General features: G+C 38.7%; 2 protein-coding genes across 2 annotated transcripts; one reads left to right on the forward strand and one right to left on the reverse strand.

Annotated features, from left to right (window-relative positions):
• Window positions 1–388: 388 nt before the first annotated feature.
• On the reverse strand, window positions 389–2,394 carry gpx1b (glutathione peroxidase 1b). The gene is made up of 2 exons (XM_062444268.1): window positions 2,055–2,394; window positions 389–1,047 (listed from the first exon to the last, which is right to left on the reverse strand). Exons 1-2 carry the CDS (start codon window positions 2,271–2,273, stop codon window positions 697–699), a joined length of 570 nt encoding a protein of 189 aa, XP_062300252.1. The 5' UTR covers window positions 2,274–2,394; the 3' UTR covers window positions 389–696.
• A 2,112-nt stretch (window positions 2,395–4,506) lies between these two features.
• fancd2 (FA complementation group D2) lies at window positions 4,507–17,600 on the forward strand. The gene is made up of 42 exons (XM_062415664.1): window positions 4,507–4,630; window positions 4,719–4,786; window positions 4,858–4,964; window positions 5,082–5,142; window positions 5,299–5,351; window positions 5,445–5,523; window positions 5,640–5,764; window positions 5,863–5,950; window positions 6,139–6,243; window positions 6,343–6,443; window positions 6,572–6,683; window positions 6,817–6,852; window positions 7,231–7,377; window positions 7,759–7,893; window positions 7,982–8,113; window positions 8,203–8,310; window positions 8,410–8,519; window positions 8,596–8,650; window positions 9,947–10,066; window positions 10,256–10,329; window positions 10,423–10,566; window positions 10,653–10,753; window positions 10,859–10,974; window positions 11,060–11,168; window positions 11,280–11,378; window positions 11,489–11,583; window positions 11,671–11,826; window positions 12,104–12,220; window positions 12,593–12,721; window positions 12,816–12,934; window positions 13,065–13,175; window positions 13,424–13,554; window positions 13,654–13,753; window positions 14,359–14,481; window positions 14,749–14,842; window positions 15,033–15,104; window positions 15,366–15,404; window positions 15,500–15,574; window positions 16,059–16,133; window positions 16,440–16,586; window positions 16,672–16,767; window positions 17,407–17,600. Exons 4-42 carry the CDS (start codon window positions 5,116–5,118, stop codon window positions 17,488–17,490), a joined length of 3,939 nt encoding a protein of 1,312 aa, XP_062271648.1. The 5' UTR covers window positions 4,507–4,630; window positions 4,719–4,786; window positions 4,858–4,964; window positions 5,082–5,115; the 3' UTR covers window positions 17,491–17,600.
• Window positions 17,601–20,560: the final 2,960 nt, after the last annotated feature.

Below are 20,560 nucleotides of genomic sequence, written 5' to 3' on the forward strand. Positions count from 1 at the left end.
AAATTCTTGTCCTCATATTTATCTTGCCGATATCTACAGTATTTGTTTTTAACTGAAAAATATTTGAATTCAAAGTACAATAAAGAGTGGAAGCCTCAACAAGGTGGTTTGTTTGAACTAATTGCATTCACAAAAAATGTGGGTGATGGGTAGTATGCTTATTTCTTATGTCTTACTTCTATACTGAAATAATCCAACCTCATAACTGTGACACTCTGACTCCAGTGGTTATGTCTGGTGTTGCAAAATCCCTTTCATTTCCAGGTGATGCAATCAGAATAACATGCCATTCATGCACTGACGAGTTGTAAAATGGACTATGATCTGGAGCTGGGTGTAGGCAGCAGAGAGTTGTGGTTGAGGAAACAATTCAAAATCACAGTCAGGGAAAGCTTCGGGAAAATATAAATTTATTGGTCCTCTTAACACATCAAACCACAGCTGTGCTTTACATGCACCCAATGCAGCTGAAACGTTGAGCCTTTTACATTTCATCAGATACCCCCCTCACAATTAGCTTGGTTTCAGAGGATGCCTTCATTTAGTAAAAGAACACAACACACTCATCATGTACAAGAGAGCACAGGTGGTCGTGAAAAGTTTCATACACCATCTACTGAAGCTGTGGAGTATTCATGGACACACACTCTGGGGTAGTACGGTGGAAGCTGCACGATGGTTGGACGACATTTAGGATTAGTTAGCCTGGTTGAGGAGCTTCTTGATGTCTCCCTCGATGTCGCTGGTGAGGAACCTCCTGCTGTAACGCTTGAACGGCACTCCATCTGACCCAATGAGGAACTTCTCAAAGTTCCAGGCCACATCGTTCCTGCAGACCGGGCTCCAGATGATTAACTTGGGGTCGTTCAGCAGGGCTGCTGGCTCATCACTGGGGAATGGGAGACTCTCCCTCAGGAACACAAACAGGGGATGGGCATCTTTCCCATTCACATCCACTTTCTCCAGTAGCTGAAACTTTGGCTCAAAGCCATTTCCAGGGCGGATATACTTCAGAGACATGAGGATTTCTTCATTCTTGCAGTTCTCCTGCATGAGATGATCATATGATTACGTTAAGTCCTGTGATACACAGACACTTTTGTGCATTTTAAAATGGGAACACTTGCAATGTCAGCACCACTTTGTATTAACACTTTTTTTTTAAACAGTTTATGCTGTCAAGAACAATTTAATGAAATAGTTAATAGATAAGTCAATGTTTTACAAACAAGTAATCTGATCAGATTATTAAACTATAATGCAAAAACCATGTGGGTTGCCAGGTTGTGAGAGATTTTATTTGACATCACACTGATGTATATCTTCTCTCAGTAGAACTTCATTTAGATGTTAATGTGTCATTTTTGGTAATCAGGAAGAACCCCTCATAGCAACATATGTGACTTCCTACTTCCTCAAAGAATTCGGCTGATTATTTGATCCCGTTCGGTAACCTATTAATGATTTACTTGTTATAACCACTAACTAACCACTAACCACTGCTACTTACTATTTATTTTATGGATCATGGCCGGTTAAACATTAAAAAATATATTCCATAAACTTCAGAACTTTATTCTTAACTGTAAATCTGAACCCCTGCCGCAGTTTCCTCTTTCTTGCATATCCGACAATGCTGAAACTGCTTTAAACTCTCACACGACAAATGATCCGACACTTTAAAATATATAGTTACCAATATAACCATCAAACTAGTAAATGTAATAAATAAACTGGATTACTGTCCGTAGCATTGGGTATAAATGACTAAAAATACGGCTGAATTTGAAACATGAATGAATGTATTAAAGCCGGCTTTTTTTTTTTTTTTTTTTTTTTTTTTTTTAAAGAAAAAGGAAAACTGAAATATTGATTCTCATCTGACAATACTTTAAAAGAGGTTTGGAGGTTTTTAATTGTGATCTTTCGAGACAATTAAAAACCTATGTAAAGAGTTGAGTAAAAACAAAAAGACGAAAATGCGATATGATACAAGAAAGAAAAAAAACCCCTCAATAATAGAAACAAGGTGGATATCATTTTAATTGCCTCACCTGATGGCCGAACTGGTTGCAGGGTACTCCCAGGATCACAAGCCCCTTGCTGGCATAGCGCTGGTGGAGCTCGTTCATCTGGGTGTAATCCCTGGTGGTCGTACCTCAGAGAGACGCGACATTCTCAATGAGGACGACTTTGCCCTGTAGGGAGGAGAAATTAAACGTTTCTCCTGTAAGGAGTTTGGCCGTGAAGTCGTAAAGCTTACTAGTAGCCATTGTTGGGCTACTTCTTTCCTTTTCTCAAGAGTAGCAGCGAACACCCTACAGTTTCACTGACACCACACACAATAGACCCAAAACTCTTCCTTCAGATATTATAGCCAACCTGTGGGGTCATAGACCATAGTCATAGACGTCTATATGGTCAAAGAGCCTGAATTAAGGTGTCAAGAGTGTTCAAGCCCTGTATCCCGCAGGACGGTTCACTGTGACGTGATATAGCCTAGCCTATATATAAGCAAAATTCAGCCAGAAAGAAGAAAGGAATGATGAAAATAAAAATACTCATAATAAATCCAGATCATGAAAAACTAATTCAAATGTTTGACTTAAATCTAAATAAAATCCTCAACAAAGTTGTAATGGCAATAATAATTGATGAATTGCTTAATGGTTCAAAAAATGTTTTCTTAATAACTCATTAGGATTTAATTAATCTAATAAATTTTACTCAGAAAGGCAAAAATCTTGTTTAGACATTTTATAATTTTGATTTAATAAATCACACCTATTAAATGTATTTTTTTCCCCAGAGTAATACAGAGAAAACCCCTCAACCAATAATAGAAAAAAAACTTATTTGTAAAACAAACTATCAAAAAACAAAACATCAACAAATGCACTAATACCACGGGTTATTATTGTAAAATATTGCTGCGTTGCGGTAAAATGTGCAAAGTACATGAGGAGACACAGGTTTAACAGTATCTACCGCTAACTGCTTATTTCAGGGAAGCTACCGTTTAATAATTTTGCTACAAAGTATTCTACAACACGTTAGTTTGGGAAGACCATTCTGTTTTCTTTGAAAAACTAAATTGCTTAAGCCACTAAATCAAGACGTTGATAAGTCAACTAATTAATACAATAATAATAATTAGTCAGTAAACTAACGTAAGTAAGGCGAAGACGGACACAGGAAACAGTGAAACATCTTATTCAACTTTTCTCTTCGATGTGATGGCGCAGGTACTATGCTCTGGGGTTGTGCATGTTTATCTACACGGCGTATCCCGGACAGACACTCTGCAATGTAGCAAGTCTGTGAAAATATAACCCCGCCCATCAACGGGCAACTTGTTTATAAAAACATGCCGCCAAAAGCTAGAAACTTAGAGACAGTCTGTAAAAATGTTGTAACGTAGAATTATTATATATACAGTCTATGCGTAGAATGAAGCGCTGCTTTTAATAACACAACAGATAACCCAGTTATCAGTGTCATTTATTAAGGAGCTACGTACAACGTCCATATATGATTTCTTCGATTATTCTCAGATGTGTGGGGCATTTATTTGTAGCTGTTGTCCTTGTTAACTAGCTAAACTAAATGAAAATGGTCCCTGGCTGCGGTTGATGACGCGAGCAACACATTGGCGCGGAGTTAAGTTTTGTAACTGCTGGTTGTCGTCTGTGAGCTCTTCTGTCTATTAAAAGTATGTCTCACTGTTATCCTTCTGAGTGATTTGGACAGCCAAACAACAGAACATTGATATAACATAAGTTACACCAGTAAAGTATGGCATGTTTTGTGTGTTTGTTACTGAATTATCTAACATCCTAGTCACAGTATGTTTGTTGTATACGTAACATTATGAACAACACGCCAGCTTGTTTGTTACTGTATGCTAGCAATGTATTGTTATTAAAAACGTTTGACCTGTATAATTCATTAGATGATGCGCAAAAAGCGACGCTCATCTGTGGATAAAGGAGAAGGAGCAGCTGCTACCGCCCCTAGTAAGTTTTATGTAACATCACAACTTTTGTCAAAATGTCCAGATTGATCGCACAGTAACTACATTATTCATACTGAGAGTAAAATAGATTCAGGAGCATGACATAGTGTGACATGATCACGGCATGTTTTATAACCCAGGGGTCATTGAAGGTATTCCAGAGAGTCCCCAGCAAAAAGGGGAGTTCTGTTTTTTGTTGTTTTTTTAAAACTATAATTTCATTCATAAGTAACACAGAATGTATGACTATTTTGGTCATGGGTTTTATACACCTTCTGCAATAAAACATCTAAAAGACCCTGGGAAAAAATCTTACCAAATCGGGGTCCGAGAATCCCTGAGATTAACTCAACAACCTACCCATTCCCTCGATGAAACATTAACACTCCAGCTAACTCATTTCTTACATGGGAAGCCATGTGGTTGATTTCCACTTGAAACTGTGTTTTTTGTGAAGAGTTTATTCACTTCTCTACACAGAAGTAAAGAAGAGTCGCAGCACTGGTCGGCAGCAGAAGGAAGCTGTTCCAGAAGAGGCTAATCAAAGTGTATTTGCCGTGTTTCTGCGAGGGGCAGGTGTCACCTTGAAACAAGGTGGTACGTCCAATGAGATTGGTAAATATCATCAATTCGGGATATAAACACACTAGGTGAGTAAATTAAATCAGCTGTTCACTTGCATCTGTGTCTTTTCCCCTTTTAGCTGTCGACCAAGTAGTTTTCCAAAAAAGGATACAGCAACAACTGCAGAAGAGTCCCAGATACCCTGGTGTGAGTATATGCACCATCCCCTGAATTTTTCATTCAGTTAACTTAAATTTCATTGACATTTCATTGCTTAGATTGTACAAGAATTCATCACCGGATTGGAGTCTCATATTGAGGATCCTGAAAGGTTTAGAAATTGCCTCCTCCCATGTGTTCCACGATTGCCTGATGGAGACTCCAGGTAACTGTCATAAAGAAAGGCTACTTCTTGTCATACTTTAATTTTATCGGTGACAAAACACACCAAGCTCATGTCAGGGGTTTCTATTATTAAACAAACTGACAAACTGTGTTGCAGTTGTGTCAGCTCATTCCAGGAAAGTCTGCTTCGCATGCTGTTGGGGATTGAGATGCTACAGGTAGGGTTGTCTTCATAGATTCTGTCAAACAAATCTTTTCACAAAGGGTGCTTTCTGCTATACAGCATTCATGTGTTTTGTGCAAAATAAAAATGTCCATACACATTACATCTGTTAACTCAAATCCTTAATCATCTTCTTTTCCCTTCCTTGTAGACTTCGATCATTAATACCTTGCTTGAGAAACTCCCTGAATTTATGCTTGATGGGTCAGTATTTCATATAAGTTTATTCAACAATTTTTTTACACAAGTATTTCTGATGTCTTATTTTTCTAAAGGTAATCTTTTTCTGTCTCATAGTACTGGTGACAGCGGTCTCAGTGTTCCTCGAGTAATAATTAACCAGTTCAAATGGCTAGACAGAGTTGTGGACAGCAAGGTAGTCATTTCTATAATGATGGGTTTTGTTGCACGTATAGTACAGTGTCAATGTGATTTTATTTTTGCTGATCTGTCACATTGACTCTGTAATTACATATTTCTGTTTCGGATCAGGAGTTGGCAGCTAAGCTCATGGAGCTGGTGTCTGTGGCGCCGGTGGAGGTTCAGCGTGACATCATCACCAGTCTTCCAGAGATACTGGAGGACTCCCAGCACAATGACATAGCCAGGGAGCTCAAGTATGTGCAGTAAACCATTGCTACAGATCTGCAGCTACCTGGTTTCAAAGTTGCTGAGTATACCATCATTCACTCTCATCACATCATATTCTCTGTAGCTCTTTACTCCAGGAGAACACTCAGCTGACTGTGCCCATCCTGGACGCCCTCTCTAGTCTGAACCTGAGCTCCTCATTATTGACTGAGGTAGCTCACACATTACTACACTCATGTTTGATGAAGTATTGAAGATGTTGTGGATGTTACTGTGTTGTCTTAGAGCAATTGCCTTGTCTGCTAAGTTGGAAATCAAGCGTTTAATTAAACTTATTTACATTTAATACTGTGGTGCTGAAGCACTAATAATTAAAATGCACTTGTGCTTGCTATCTCAGGTTCGTGGAGCAGTTATGGCCACCTTGGCTGCTGTGCAACTGGAAGACCTTCCTGTGGTGGTCAAATTCATCCTGCACTCTGTCTCAGCCTCTGATGCATATGAGGTTAGAGCTGAGTCATGTCGACAGCATTATGCTTTTAAAAAACATAACCTATCAGTTGTTTTTTCTGCTTTTGAAGAAGTACTATTTTCTTGTTGGCAGGTTGTGCATAACCTTCGTAAGAAGCTGGAGCTGGAGCAGTGTGTTCTCCCTCCCGTGTTGCAAGCATCCCAAAGCCGTCTGAAGAGCAAAGGAGCAGCAGTGTAAGATGACAGAGATTCTAGTTGTCTCACAACTACACATCAATTCATGTTATAGGGAATCTACAGTATTTAGAAGTAGACCAGCAGGTTCTTGATAATGTGATCTAATAAGTCTGGTTTTGTATCAGGTCGGCTTCTACACCAGCAGCTGGCAGCAGCCAGGACAGTATTTCACTGATATTGGACGGCATCAAGTCAGCAGTGCGTTTCCAGAAAACCATATCTGAAGCTTGGCTCAAGGTGGGAAATTGATTCGGTTTTTTTAGCCTTCTTTCTTTAATTAATCAATAAATGCTTATACTTTTGAATTGTAGAGAGACCAACATTCTCAGTTTTAGTTTTGCTGATTATACTTTTACTTTGTTTCTAATAGGCTATAGAGTCTGTGGATGAGGTGGAGGACCATAAGGTTAGTGCTGTCTCCTGTGTTCAGAGTATCCTCTTGGAAGTGGGTTAATGTAAGTGCTTAGATGCCATTGTGGGTGGACATTTTCACACTGACCTATAAAATTTGAACACATCTATTGTGTCTATTGTGCAGGAAGTGTGGATACTTAAAGGAAAATACTGTCTTTCACTTCTGGAAGCTCATTATTATTTGTAGAGACAACCAGTTAACAGTTTTATTTCTCTGCCCTTATTGGAATATAACACACTGCACAGTGCACACTGTACCACTGTTTTCAGATTCACTCATAAAGTTTATACTTGGAGAAAACCTGACATTTGGAGATTAAGAAGATACAGGAACCCCTTTTCCATAAAATGTGCTCTGCCTTATTGTCAGGTTATAGATCTGCTGGTGCTGTTCATCCTCCACTCCACCAATGCCAACCAGAGCCGGCGTGGTGCAGAGAGGGTGTTCAAGCTCAAAGTGAGGACTGGACAGATCCAAGACGTGCTGCTACAGAAGACCTTCAGGGACTACATTCAGGTGGGTTAAGCCCCTTTTCCACTACATGGTACATTCCACCTATTTTTTTTGGTATCACCACTGTTGAGGTTCCAAGCAAACTGAGCTGATGATGACATGAAAATAGTGAATTTACTTTTAATATTATCAAAAAAGACAAATATCCTCCCCTTGTCCTAAATAATGTGCAAGTAATTCCTTGTTTTATGAACGATGGTCACTGCAAACCCCGCCCTAGATTCTTGCAAAGGTTTGCCTCAATGTAATGGATAAACGAAATCCAGAAAAGTACCAAAAGAGTCAAGTGGCATATAGTCTGCTGACATACAAGGGGAAGAGTTTGAATAAACAATATAATATGCTGTATAGTTTTGTTGATGTAATCATTCATTGGTTCTATAGGTCATGCGAGGGTATTTCCCTTCCATCCTGGCCCTGGCTCAGAGTTTGTTGCGCTCCCCTGACCCTTGTGTGGTGCCTTTTGGTGGACACATGTACCGACACGCATTCACTGCGTTTGACTCTTACTGCCAACAGGTGAGATTCATTATTGAATATGCATAAATACATTGTTTTGAATATAAACGCATCAGTCATTTTCATACCATCCTGTATGATGTTTTAGGAGGTGGTGGGCTCTCTGGTGACCCATGTGTGCAGTGGTGTGGGTGGGGAGGTGGACATGGCTCTTGAGCTGCTCTCTGGTCTGGTTACAGAAAAACCCTCAGAAATGGCCCTGTATGCCGTTTTTGTTAAGGTAAGGAGGTGATCACTTATATATATATTACCTCGATCCGTACCAGTGTGTTTGGATCAGTTTTTAGCTGACCATGATATGTGATTCAGGGAATCTTGGACTACATGGACAACCTCACGCCACAGCAGATCCGCAGACTCTTTCACCTTCTGAGCAGACTGGCATTTGGACAGCAGCAGCAGGGATCTCACATCCAGGTGCACAGTCACACTGAGTCTTTATTCAACACTGTTCAGGCCTTGTCATGTCATCCTTCTCCTTCTGACCCACCTCTGTCATTCATTTCCTCCCCTCAGGATGACATGCACATTGTCATCCGCAAACAGCTCTCCAGCACTGTGCCCAAGTACAAGCGCATTGGCATCATTGGAGCTGTCATGATTATAGGCAGCATGGGGTCCTTCAGGTAAAGGCTGTTTCTCACAAGTATTAGATAAGCAAGTATTTCTCATGTTTTAGTTTACCTCTCTGTCTCCTCCCAGGCCTAAAGTGAAGGATTCACAGAATGGGTCGTTACCCCAGGAGACATTCAGACAGGTACATATGTTAAAATAATCAGAATAAACAATGTGTATGTAGTAGAATCATTTTAGTGTGTGATTTTGTTTCAGTAGTTTTTATTTGTGCATTGTTTTATACTTGTCTTTCAGTTTAACATTCCTTAGAGTTTTCAGTTGGGATTTTGCTACTGTACATTCACACCACTGTGAAGGCGGATTTTATTCTCATCGCAGGAGTAAAGGGCATTTCATGAACATTACAAAAAGAATTTCAGAACGGGTTTCTCTATTTTTGTAATTTGTATTGTCTAATAAAACATGATGTTATAGCCTTTTTTCTGATTTTCAATGGAGCAGAGTAAGGCTTACTAGTAAAGAAAATCAATTTAAAAACAGTAGGTTTTATAAGAAGGAAAGATGGCTTTCCTTTTTTACCATATCATACTCATATTTTCTGTAATTTTTTGATAATAATGCTTATATATTATCAAAAAATAGACTATATATATATACATACATGGGGATTGTTAGGGAAAAATATTGGGTTTAGACACTGTCTCCTCTTGACATAGTGGTAAGCAGTGAGTCTGCTCCTTTTGGGGAAAACAGGAGGCATTCTGATAGTGTTGCTATAGCAGCCGAGGTCAGATATGTCTTTGACTGTTTTCACTGAATGGGGTAAAGGTAACTGGAGTCAGAGGTTTGATATAGCGTTAGATGTAGGACAAAGGTCCTGAGTGAGGTCTAAGCAATGTTTTGTCTATAGACCAGTAGACTACATTCTGTATATTGTAGATGTGTTGGTCTGCCCATATTTGGGCAATTGTTTCAACCTTGGGCATTATCTGTGTGGTTTAAAGTCCATCCCCGAAGGAGAGAGCATCAGAACATAACATGTACTGATCGTTCGCTCATTTCTCCTTGTATACAAGTAAACAAACCTTTTCAATGCAAGACATCCTGGACTCCTGTCTACTCTCTCCATTGATGTATGGGCTGCATAATTAAAATCATCAGGGATGAGGTAGAATCATTATACCACACGGTTTTTAGTGTGTAAAAATATAACCCTCATTTGATGGATATGGACGTGTGCTCAAGCCCTTGTATCAGCACATATCCATCCTACAGCGTCATCAAATACTAGAGTGCCATTTATTGTTCACTAATTGTTAAGCCTGCGCTTTGACTTTGCAAATTTCAAAATGACTCATTATTATTAATTGTACCTGGGGTTTGAGGAATATTTCCTTCACTCTAGTTACTGAATACAATATGACTGTAGCTGCAAATTCCTGTTTAGACATGCATATGTGTGTATTGCTTGTTGTAGGTGTCGGCTCTGTTGGAACTGGTGCAGTCGAGCAGTGAAAGCTCACCTGAGGCTTCAGCTCTGTACTATGATGAACTGGCAAACCTGATACTGAGCTCTACTCTGGACCCGCAGGTGCAGGTGTGTCTCAAACAAACATTTATCATGCTTCTTATCTGAATATCTCTATTTAATTCATTGATTTATAGCTGGGTCTGCTAACATTTTCAATTGAATATAGATATAATTATTGACAGGCAGTTAGCTTTACAATATGCAACCATTGAATGATTAAGCATTTTGGTCCTGTTGTTTTCCTCATGCCAACAGGAAATGATTGGAAAGAGTGTCTTGGATGTCTTCCAAGATGACTTTGTGGTGGATCTTGGACCAGATGAAACAGGGTTAGTGATGGCAGTATTAGAAGTTATATGTTTCAGTATTCTTAGATACTAATTACTATAAATAGTGTAAATTTTCCTGTCTTTTTGTCTCAGTTCATTCCCATTCCCAGTCCGTGTGATGTACAACCTGGATGAGGAGGAGAGTCAGGGGGCCATTGCCATCAACCTGATGCCTCTCCTGGCCAAAGACCTCCAGAACAAAGGAGAACAGCAGAGTCAAACCAAGAAGGCACATAAGTCAGTTGCCCCACTCCTACCTCTTATAACTAGTTCATGTTATTAATGAGATTAAACTAGTTTCTCACTGTATTCCGTCTTTGCAGGCGAGTGTCACCTCTCTGTCTGTCTCCGTTTTTTCGTCTCCTGAGGCTGTGTGAGGAGAAACGGCACCAGGGAGACCTCGAAGAGATTGATGCCCTACTGGGTGAGGAAGATCAAGTTGCACATTTCTCACAGAAACCAGTTTGTTCTAATGTCTGTGGCTGTAGGATCATTTCTCACTGTGGGTTTTGCATTTGATGGATCACAGGTTGCCCTCTAATCCTGACAGACATGGATATAGTAGACAAAATAGAGAGCCTGTCAAAAGCTGAGAAGGAGTTCCTCTGTACCTTGCTCTTTCACACCATCAACTGGTTCAGAGAGGTAACTGTGTCTGTTGGATTTGTATGAACATTTGCATGAAATTAATCTGTGACTAAAGCTGTGTTTCACTCGTGTATTGTGCTAGGTCATAAACGCCTTCTGTCGACAAAAAGAAACTGAGATGAAGATGAAAGTGATGACTCGTCTGCAGAACATCACCTATCTTCAGTCACTGTTGGAGAGGACTCTGGCAGGTGTGTATTCAGTCTACCTCAATAATAACACCTTGAGGTCTCAAAATCTTCCCATTATTCTCTGTGTCCCTGTTAAGACTTTTAATATGAAATACTAAAAATGTGTTTCAGGAACACTTGGCTATGTTCCACCTGTCGCTAACTTTGATGGAGAAAGCACAGACGCGATCATACTTAGTTCCGCTGCTCCTGTGAATAAAGCAAAGAAAGGTAACCATACACTGTAGAGGATATTTTATGTTGTTTTGTTAATAAAACCAAATACTCTGGGTAATTTAAAAAGCACTAATAAAGCTGTCTGACTCACATGTGTTGTTAAGATCGCTCAGGAAAGAAGAGGAAGGCTCCTGGGAAGAATTCCTCAGGTAGCAGCTCTCAACTTGAGGAGGGGACTGAGGCAGATGAAACTCAGCAGGTGAACTCCGACCTCTCACTTGAATCTGGTTTTTTTAATGTTCATTTAACTGAGCTAACAAAAAAGGTTATTGTGCTTGTTCTGAAGGAGCAGCCAGAGAAGGAGAAAGAGAAGGAGGTCAAGCAGGGGGTCAGTCTGGTGTCCTACCGACAGTTTTTCAGGGAGCTGGACATGGAGGTGCTTAGTGTTCTGCAGTGTGGCTTGCTATCCCGCTCACTGCTGGACTCTGAGCTCCAAACCAAGGTAAGACAAGGAATCAGGTTCGATTTTTTTCCCCAATGCAAGTGCCCATTACCCAATGTTTTGCTAATTTGATTTGAATTTTAAATCAAACCCTTTCTCTGGTTTAAAACAAAGAACATAACAGCTCAACTATCCTCTGATACTAAGATCACTTTTTTAGCAGCAGGATTCAAATTCATATGGACTGTGTTAGAATAATTATCATTTATGCCAGTGAAGAGTAATAACTAATTCACCCCAAGTTTGAAGTCTCCTGTAATACTGCTACTTTATTGAGGTGCGAGAGGAGGTCCTGCTGGGTCCTGCTGAGCTGGCTTTCCTGCTGGAGGATATGCTTCGCAAAGTCGAGTTCTGTCTTACAGCTACACCTGCCAAGAGAGCTCCTTTCCTCAAGGTACAGAAAAAAAGCTAATGCATATAGAGTGAGCATACAAGCAATAAACACAGATCAGAAAAAACCCCAAAACTTCAAATTGTGTGTAAGAATGTTCAACTCATTGAGAGGTATGGCATTTGCACAAAACATTTGACATTTTAGGTTGTCATTGATTTAAACGTATAATATGATTTTTTTTTTCTCCTAGATTTTCTGACGCAGCACGTAAATTCAGGCCCAAGAAATTTAAACTATCTGAATTAGTTCTTAGTCACTCATGATAAGACGTAAAGAAGTTCTGAGTGTCAATGATATACAATTACAACTGTATAAAACTCCAAAATGTAAACTTATATTAGTCAAAACTTACTGAAATATTTTATTGTACAGGGGAGAACCGATAAGAGTGTGGGCTTCTCACACTTACAACAGAAGAGTTCCAAGGATATTGCTTCCTGCTGTGTCCAGCTGTTGCCGGCCCTCTGCTCACACTTGGAGAACTGCCACAACCATTTTCAGGTAGAAAATCACTAAATATCTGTGATTGTAAGTGAAAGCAACATCTCTTTCTTTCAGCTCTCTTATATGATATATTGGGTTTTTTTATTCACAGACATTGCTGTCTGAGAACAACGGTGTTGTGGATGGACCTGCCACAGATATTCAAGAGCACCAGTTAATGTCATCAGCCTACCAGCTGCTCCTACAGGTCCTGAATACCACCTTCAGCTGGTGAGGAAGAGTAACACCACCGACTTCCACATCAGATTTGAAATATTTCAGTTCTATGGGGCATTAGTGGGAGTCTGTCTCTGGCTCCTGCTGAGTTTTGTCCCTGATATGTGTGATATCTATCGGTCAGGTCTGGATTCAGCCAGCCAGGCCAGCGGAGCTTACTTAAGAAGGCTCTGGGAGTTTTGGCTGGACGACTCAAAGAGGGAGGTGCTGAGCTGAACCTGGAGCAGCTTGTAAAGTGAGTAATAAAGGTTAAGAAACGTCTATATATAATACATGTTTCTTAGAAATTATCATTTAGAAAGTTGCAGAATATACTGCACAATTCTCTAAATGACTTAAGTATCAAAAGAAGAGCCCTTTTTCAAGTGCAACTGTTACTAATTCTGCATAAGTCATTGAAGTCTGTCATTTAATATCCATAGGTATATAGCCATAGCATGTGTGATGATGGAATAACATGTATATACTTTTTTCTTTGTTCAGACACAGCTTTAAGTACCTGCTGAACTTCAGCAGCACAATGCCAAGTCTCAGCACAGCGTTGTGTCTCTCTCAGCTTCTATCCACTGTGTCAGAGAGAGGAGGGAACTCTGCTGCCTTCAGGGAACAGACCGGTCAGTCTGACATGTGGCCTCATTTAAATCCACTGGTCTACTATCCAATGAACTGTGCTGACTTTTGGTTGCTGACTTTTGGTTGCTTTTTCGACTTAGCTTCCCTTGCACGACGTTTCCTGAGCCAGGAGTGGGTTACAGCTAGTGGGGAGAAGGAGCGAGGGAACAAATTCAATGAACCACTTCAGACTCTCCTACGGTGCGTCTACACAATACAAAGTTATATGAAAAGTCAATGTTAGGAAAATAACATACTTAGGTAGTGTGATGTGTGAAGTAATTCATCAAATTGACAGATTTTTTTATGGAATAACGAGGTTGATCAGGAGCATCACCTGTATAAAAGCTGGGTTCTGTGTTTATGTGTCTGTTATATGGTTGAGTGTGTGGTGTTATTTGCAATGCAACCTGCTTAAGGAAATTACCTATGACTATGTAGTGCATGTTTTTACGGTGGGCAGTGCAAACAACAAACAAGCCACATCTCCAGTGTTGGTGCTCTGTGGATCCACTGAGCTACATAGACTTAATTTTACAGAGATTCTACAGAGAAACCACTGTAAATTAATATAGTGAGAATTTTTTTCAGCAATACTTACACAGCACAATGACCACAGCACATTCATATTAAAATTTGCAGGAATTGTTAAAGTCATCCATCCCAATCTCTCAAGTGTTAGCACAGTTTCTTAAGTGCACAGTTGCTGGTAAACACAATTTATGACCATAAATCGTATTGCTATAATTAAAACACATATCTACATTTTAATTATAAAGTCAGTATCCGTGTCTTGCTCACTGCAGCATCTACCTGGAGCATGTTGACGATGTTCTGAAGGCGGTGGAGGAAATAGCTGGAGAAGGAATCCCTGAGCTCATCAACGCATCGAAAGATGAGAGCTCTGCATCCTGGCCCACTCTCAACAGGTATGCTCTCCGTCCTCATCCGAAGCTAACTTCAGGCTAAATGGAAAGTTGTTTGTGAGTTAGTGATTATACAAGAGAAACTTCAGCCAAGCAGATAGATTGATCCATGTGCTCCAACCATCCTGCTTTGGTTGCATCACCATGTAACTGTAATAATAATAATAATAATGATAATAATAATAATGAACCAGCTGCAGCAAAGGTATATTCAGCTATTTGTTATTAATATGTCATTAAATATTTCATCTTTCTTTTTTTCTTCTTCAGGCAGACATTCCTGGTTTTCTATAAAGTGTTGATGGCAGAGCTGGAAAGAGCTGTCCGGAAGATTCCAGCTGGCAAAATCAGTGACAACATGGAGGTCAGCCACTAGGTGTTGCTCTGTACAATGTATTCTCTTGTATTCCAGTGTGTGTGTAACTGCAACTTTTCAACCTACAGAGTATTTTGAGCGTGCAGTATGAAATTGTAATGGATCATCTGTTTTCTCAGCTGTCTGTTTCCCTGAAGATTGACATGAGTTAGACCATTTAACATAAACCTTTTTCCAGGCTCAGAGTGAGAAGCTGCTGACATGGAACCTGGCTGTCAGAGACTTTCACATCCTGGTCAACCTCGTTAAGGTACATCATCTATTAGCATGATCTTATAGCTGTAAATGTCTAACAAACCATTTTTAACCTATTTCCAGCATTCAGCTAACTATTATGTCAGATGTATGTATTCTGCATGATTTCATTTCAAGGGCCATTTTGTAATCATCATCATTCAGTCTGATCACTTTTATCTCACCTCATATTTTTTTTAAAGATTAAAATAATGTGTCCAAGTGTTTAAATGAAGCTCATCTGCTCACCTATTTCTCCTCTAATCTCTTCACACAGGTGTTTGATTCTAGGCTGGTGCTCAATGTGTGCCTGAAGGTGAGCTTCTGCTGCATGTCAGTGATGATTACACACTGAAGTATATAATACTGCTGTGACTTTGTATTAAAGGGTTGTAATGTTGTTATCTTTAGTATGGCCGCCTTTTCCTGGAGTCTTTCCTAAAGTTGGGAATGCCACTACTGGACTACAGTTTCAAAAGGCACAAGGTACAAATGAAATTTCTTCTAAGCTGCAATAAATGTCATACTGAAGTGGGTGTCATTGGTAAATTGTGTTTGCAGAAGGTCATATAGTTTATTGACCTGAGTGTTTTTAACTCACACAATTACTGTAAACCTTACACACAGTCCTTGTCCTGTTCCTGCTTAAATATAAGCAAACATTACCCAACAGGCCACTCCTTACATTCTGTAGCACTCATCTAATCAGAAACACTTACAGTTTACTAATGGTGCTTATATGTGGTGTTATTTAGACAAGTATATTATAAAATAATAACAGAACAATATTTTATCAAGACACATTGCATTAAAGCACAGTATTCAGAAGTTCCACAGTGTTCACAAAAACTTTCTCATTTGTATTTGAGAAAAATAAGTGTAATCTTGTTTTTAAACTACCGTTTGTACAGAAAAACAGTCTGTGTTGTGTGAAATGACTAAAAACTGTGTGTGATATGATGTCTCTTAGGAGGATGTCCAAAGCCTGCTAAAGACCTTCCAACTCAGCACCCGGCAGCTCCATCACATGTGTGGACATTCAAAGGTAGCTACAGATTATACAGTTTCTATCTCATTTCTATGTGTTTATATTGTATATTGACATTACCTCACAGAAAAATAGTTTGCTAATTGACTTCACATAGTATGTTGTAAATGTTGCTCTTATTTATACTTTTCTAAATGTCATCGTGCTGGGAGTCAAAAGGCAGCAATGGGATCTTCTTTACTCTTAATTATTTTTAAACCTAAAATGTCAGCTTCCTGTCAGGTAAAAAAGTTGAGGCTGTTAATATGGTAATGTGCAGGTGCTCATTAACTAAGTACCTTGTCATAATGTGTTGGCGCTCAGATTCGTCAGGATACAAGCTTGACCAACCACGTTCCAGCGTTGAAGAAGAGTCTCGAGCTGTTTATCTATAGAGTGATGGCCATGCTGACACTCAACAACTGTCAGGAAGCGTTTTGGATGGGCAACCTGAAGAATCGCAACCTGAAGGTATAATTTGATCGAAGTTTTATGAATATGTTTCTGTTTATCTTTGAGCAATGGACTTACAAGAGTGATATATTGTCTGCTGCAGGGTGAAGAGATTCTCTCTCAGAGGTCACAAGAAAGTGAGGAGGAGGAGGAGGAGGGGGAACGTTCATCACTCCCTCAGGCACAGTCGGAGGAAGAGGTACAGTCCATGTCCAGAATTTCTAAACAGTATTGTAATTACGTCTGATGCAGGGCTGTGCTGGCTCCCCTCAAATTTCTTACAACTTTTATTGTTGATTGATTTGATCACAAATGAGAATACAACAAAACAACAACCTGGGAAGAGTTTTGGAGATTTAGGGGTATATCAGAAAATCATGAAACGTACATAATTTATACCATATTTGTTAAACCCCCTTTTCAAAAACTGAGCATGTAATGTAAATAAGTAACAGGAAAGTGGCCTAAAAGATTGGCAGTAGTGAGGACAAGTTTTTTCTCAAGATATAAGCAGCACACAGGAGCAATATGTCAGTTATATAAGCCAGCCAAACAGCCACCTGTCATTTCTGCTAAGTCAGTCAATACTTCACAAAGCCTTGATACACAGCTCGGTTAACAGGCTGTTGAAACTGTAGAGGGCAGTGGGCTGATAAGATAACTGGTCCTGTAGCAAGCTAATGATTAGTGGCTGACATGGTTAACAGGAAGAGTGTTTGATGTGGTATCTGTTCCAAGATCCTGTTATCTGTAGCTTTGGCATTTTTAAGACTTTCTCTTTAACTCTGCACTATGCAATCATGTTCATAACTTCAATGTGCCTTGTGCTTTCCTTCAGGCCCAGGACAGTGACTCTGAGGGAAATAAGAAGGTCAACAGATTGGAAGATGGTGATCAGGATAGTACAGATGACTCTGATTAATGCTTTGTAAGTAACAGAGTGATAACAACATTTTTTCTTGGTTTTAAACTTTTATATTTGGGTCAGAACCCCATTTGTGGATCACTTTTTGAAGTTTCAAATGTCTGAGGGATTTTTAGTGACTTTTTATATTGACACTTTTCAACTGTCTTAAATACAACTTCTTAATGGGAAATGTGCTGGTATTGGATCTATAATAGCAATATATGTATGTATATATAATCACAATTCTTGTATTCTTAGGCATATGGCCATAAAACATCCAAGCACAGTGAGGGATTCATGAGAAGCACTTCATGTACTTCCACAAGTTTCCTTTTCTGCTGAAGATAAAACATGCCTAATAATTAGGTGTTTTCACAGTCAGTTGGGTTCTGAAAAAAATGTGTTGTCAATAAAGTATTCATTGTTTTTGTTGAAATTATTTCGATCTGGTTTGTCATTTGTATTTGTGTATTAAATATGTATACTGTGTGTATATATATATATGTATATGTATATATATATATATATATATATATATATATATATATATATATATATATATATATATATATATATATATATATATATATATATATATATATATATATATATATATATATATATATATATATATATATATATATATATATATATATATATATATATATATATATATAATTTTGTTGCTACCTAATGAATCAATTTTAATGTACCACCACATAAAAAGCCCCCATAAACGATCATTTAGAGATGTAGAGAAGTTTTAGATTCAGCGAAGTTTGAATAATAACCATTAGTTTGGATACTAAAACAGAATGACTTTCCAAGTATTTTCTCAAAAAGGTCAAATACTGGTGATTCCTGGGAAGAAAACACCACAGCATGAAGACCAAACACTGTGATCTTTGTTCCTGGTGAATCCCACAAAGAGGGACGGCATTGATTAATGTAAGCTTCAAATGAAGGTGAATAATCTCTTTGATACTCTGACGTCTGGGAGATTCTTTTGTGAACATGTAGAAACTGACGTGATGGTTGTACACTCCGAACAAAAGTGAGGATTGTGAGGAAAGCCTCACTGAGATTGAAAATCCATTTTCAAGAATATAGTGGGTGATAACACAGGGCTACACAGAAACAACACAAAAAAGCTAACACAAAATATGCAGTGGCACAAAATAATACAAGGTTGTGGTTAGACTGCTAAGAATGAAATTGGAGTATTACTTACATCTAATGAATCAAATGGACAACAGACCACGCATCTGTCTCCTCGAGGGCTCCTGCTACAGTGAAGGTGATGGTGAAAATGAAGATGTAAACGATTTGCCTACTGAAAGGAAAATAAACTCTAAAACAGCATTTATATGTACTATTCCAGGATATTTAAAGTCAACCTTTCCTGTCTTCCTTAACTGAAAACCAAGGATAGACAGACTTATGATGCCATTAGGTGCCACTTTATGCAGGTAGTATGTTGACATTGCATTATTGACTATGTGAGCTTGTAGGATTCTGAAGTGTAAAATTAGACATGACACTATATCACTTACACAACTCTGTGATGATCAAATGCACAGGCTGAAACCGCTGTAGCTGACAATATTATCTGAAAAAGCCCATACATTTTATTTAAGGGTACATTTCCACAATAAACTTGCTCTGCTGGTTTAAATGAAACATTTAAAATCTTATGTTGGTTATGTGTGGGTCAAGCAGTGGAAAGTCATACTCTTCATGGACTTGAACTAATGGCAAAGATAATTGTGGGAGGACAAAACACTCAAAGCAGTAGTCAGCCAACTCAACAGCTGAGAGATGTGCATGAACAGATTTGTTCAGGGAATTCACTCAGTTCAAAATCTGGTCTCACTGTTTTATCCAGCTGTTTTGGCAGTTGTGGATGAACATCAATAACTGTTATAAAATACCCAAATCTGTGCTCCATGAGCTTCTTTGTTTCTTCTCTCTCTGGTCTGTCCACTCATGAAGTAGACTACCAGATTATTGAGGTCATAATTTGATCCTGTCTTTTGAATTGCCACCAAGACCTAGTTGTGACACTGTTTTGAAGTAATCTCAAATATGTATGTGGCATTTCTGTATTAGAGTTTCTTGTTATTTATTGACGTACATATACACCAATGTCAATATACCTGTGATAAATTAACATTGGCCGATATATCAATCCACCTCTAGTAAGTATGCAATTGTCTGCTAATTGCGTAATTAAGGTCTGGACCCAATTCAAGACAGATCCAGAATGACCTACAATTAAGTGATATGGGGGCAGATTTATATCTGTCAGCGTGTTTATGTGCTTTTCTGCAATTTAGTTGCTAAAAATCTTCCAATTAATACAGCTTTAAATGTTGCATGGCAGGTATTCAAACTGACGTCAACTGACAGCGCAAAGCTTTGAATTTTAAATAAAGCTCTACTGCTTACTCAAACCCTATTCTGCCCTAAATATTCTCAAAACGTGTATTTTTTGCACATACTGGAATTCATTATCAATATTTTGTTATATTTAGTTTAATATTTTGGATTTCCATAGACTTATCGACTTGACGTCAGCAGGACTCTTTAATGCTGGTGGAACAAAACCGACAAATGTTGGACTCATTAGCCCGTAACAGCTGCACTGAAACTATGTGACCACACTGACAACCTTTAGACTAACCCTTCACAGATTTTGAAGAGCATGGGAATCAATGAAGATATATACAAATCAGGATGAAAACACAGACAAAAGTCGTTGCTTTACGTCGGCACACTCAACCGTCTTTCTGCGCTGTCTCCTGGGTTGAACCATAAAACAACGAAACGAGGGGTCTGGCATAAATGTGTACACTGTTGTCACTAACTAAAGCTTACATAAATCAAGACAAGTAAAAGTCATTAGTAGCAAGTGTATATATATATATATATATATATATATATATATATATATATAAATTCAATAGTTGTAACGGGTGTGATTTATTTATACAAGCTAGTCATTTAATAAGTACATTAACGTCCTCACCCTCTGTGTAAACGAGAATGGTTTATCCAGGAAGCATGTTCCAGTGTTTGGGGAAAT

This window comes from Scomber scombrus, chromosome 3, assembly GCF_963691925.1.
Source record: "Scomber scombrus chromosome 3, fScoSco1.1, whole genome shotgun sequence".
Lineage (NCBI taxonomy): Eukaryota > Metazoa > Chordata > Actinopteri > Scombriformes > Scombridae > Scomber > Scomber scombrus.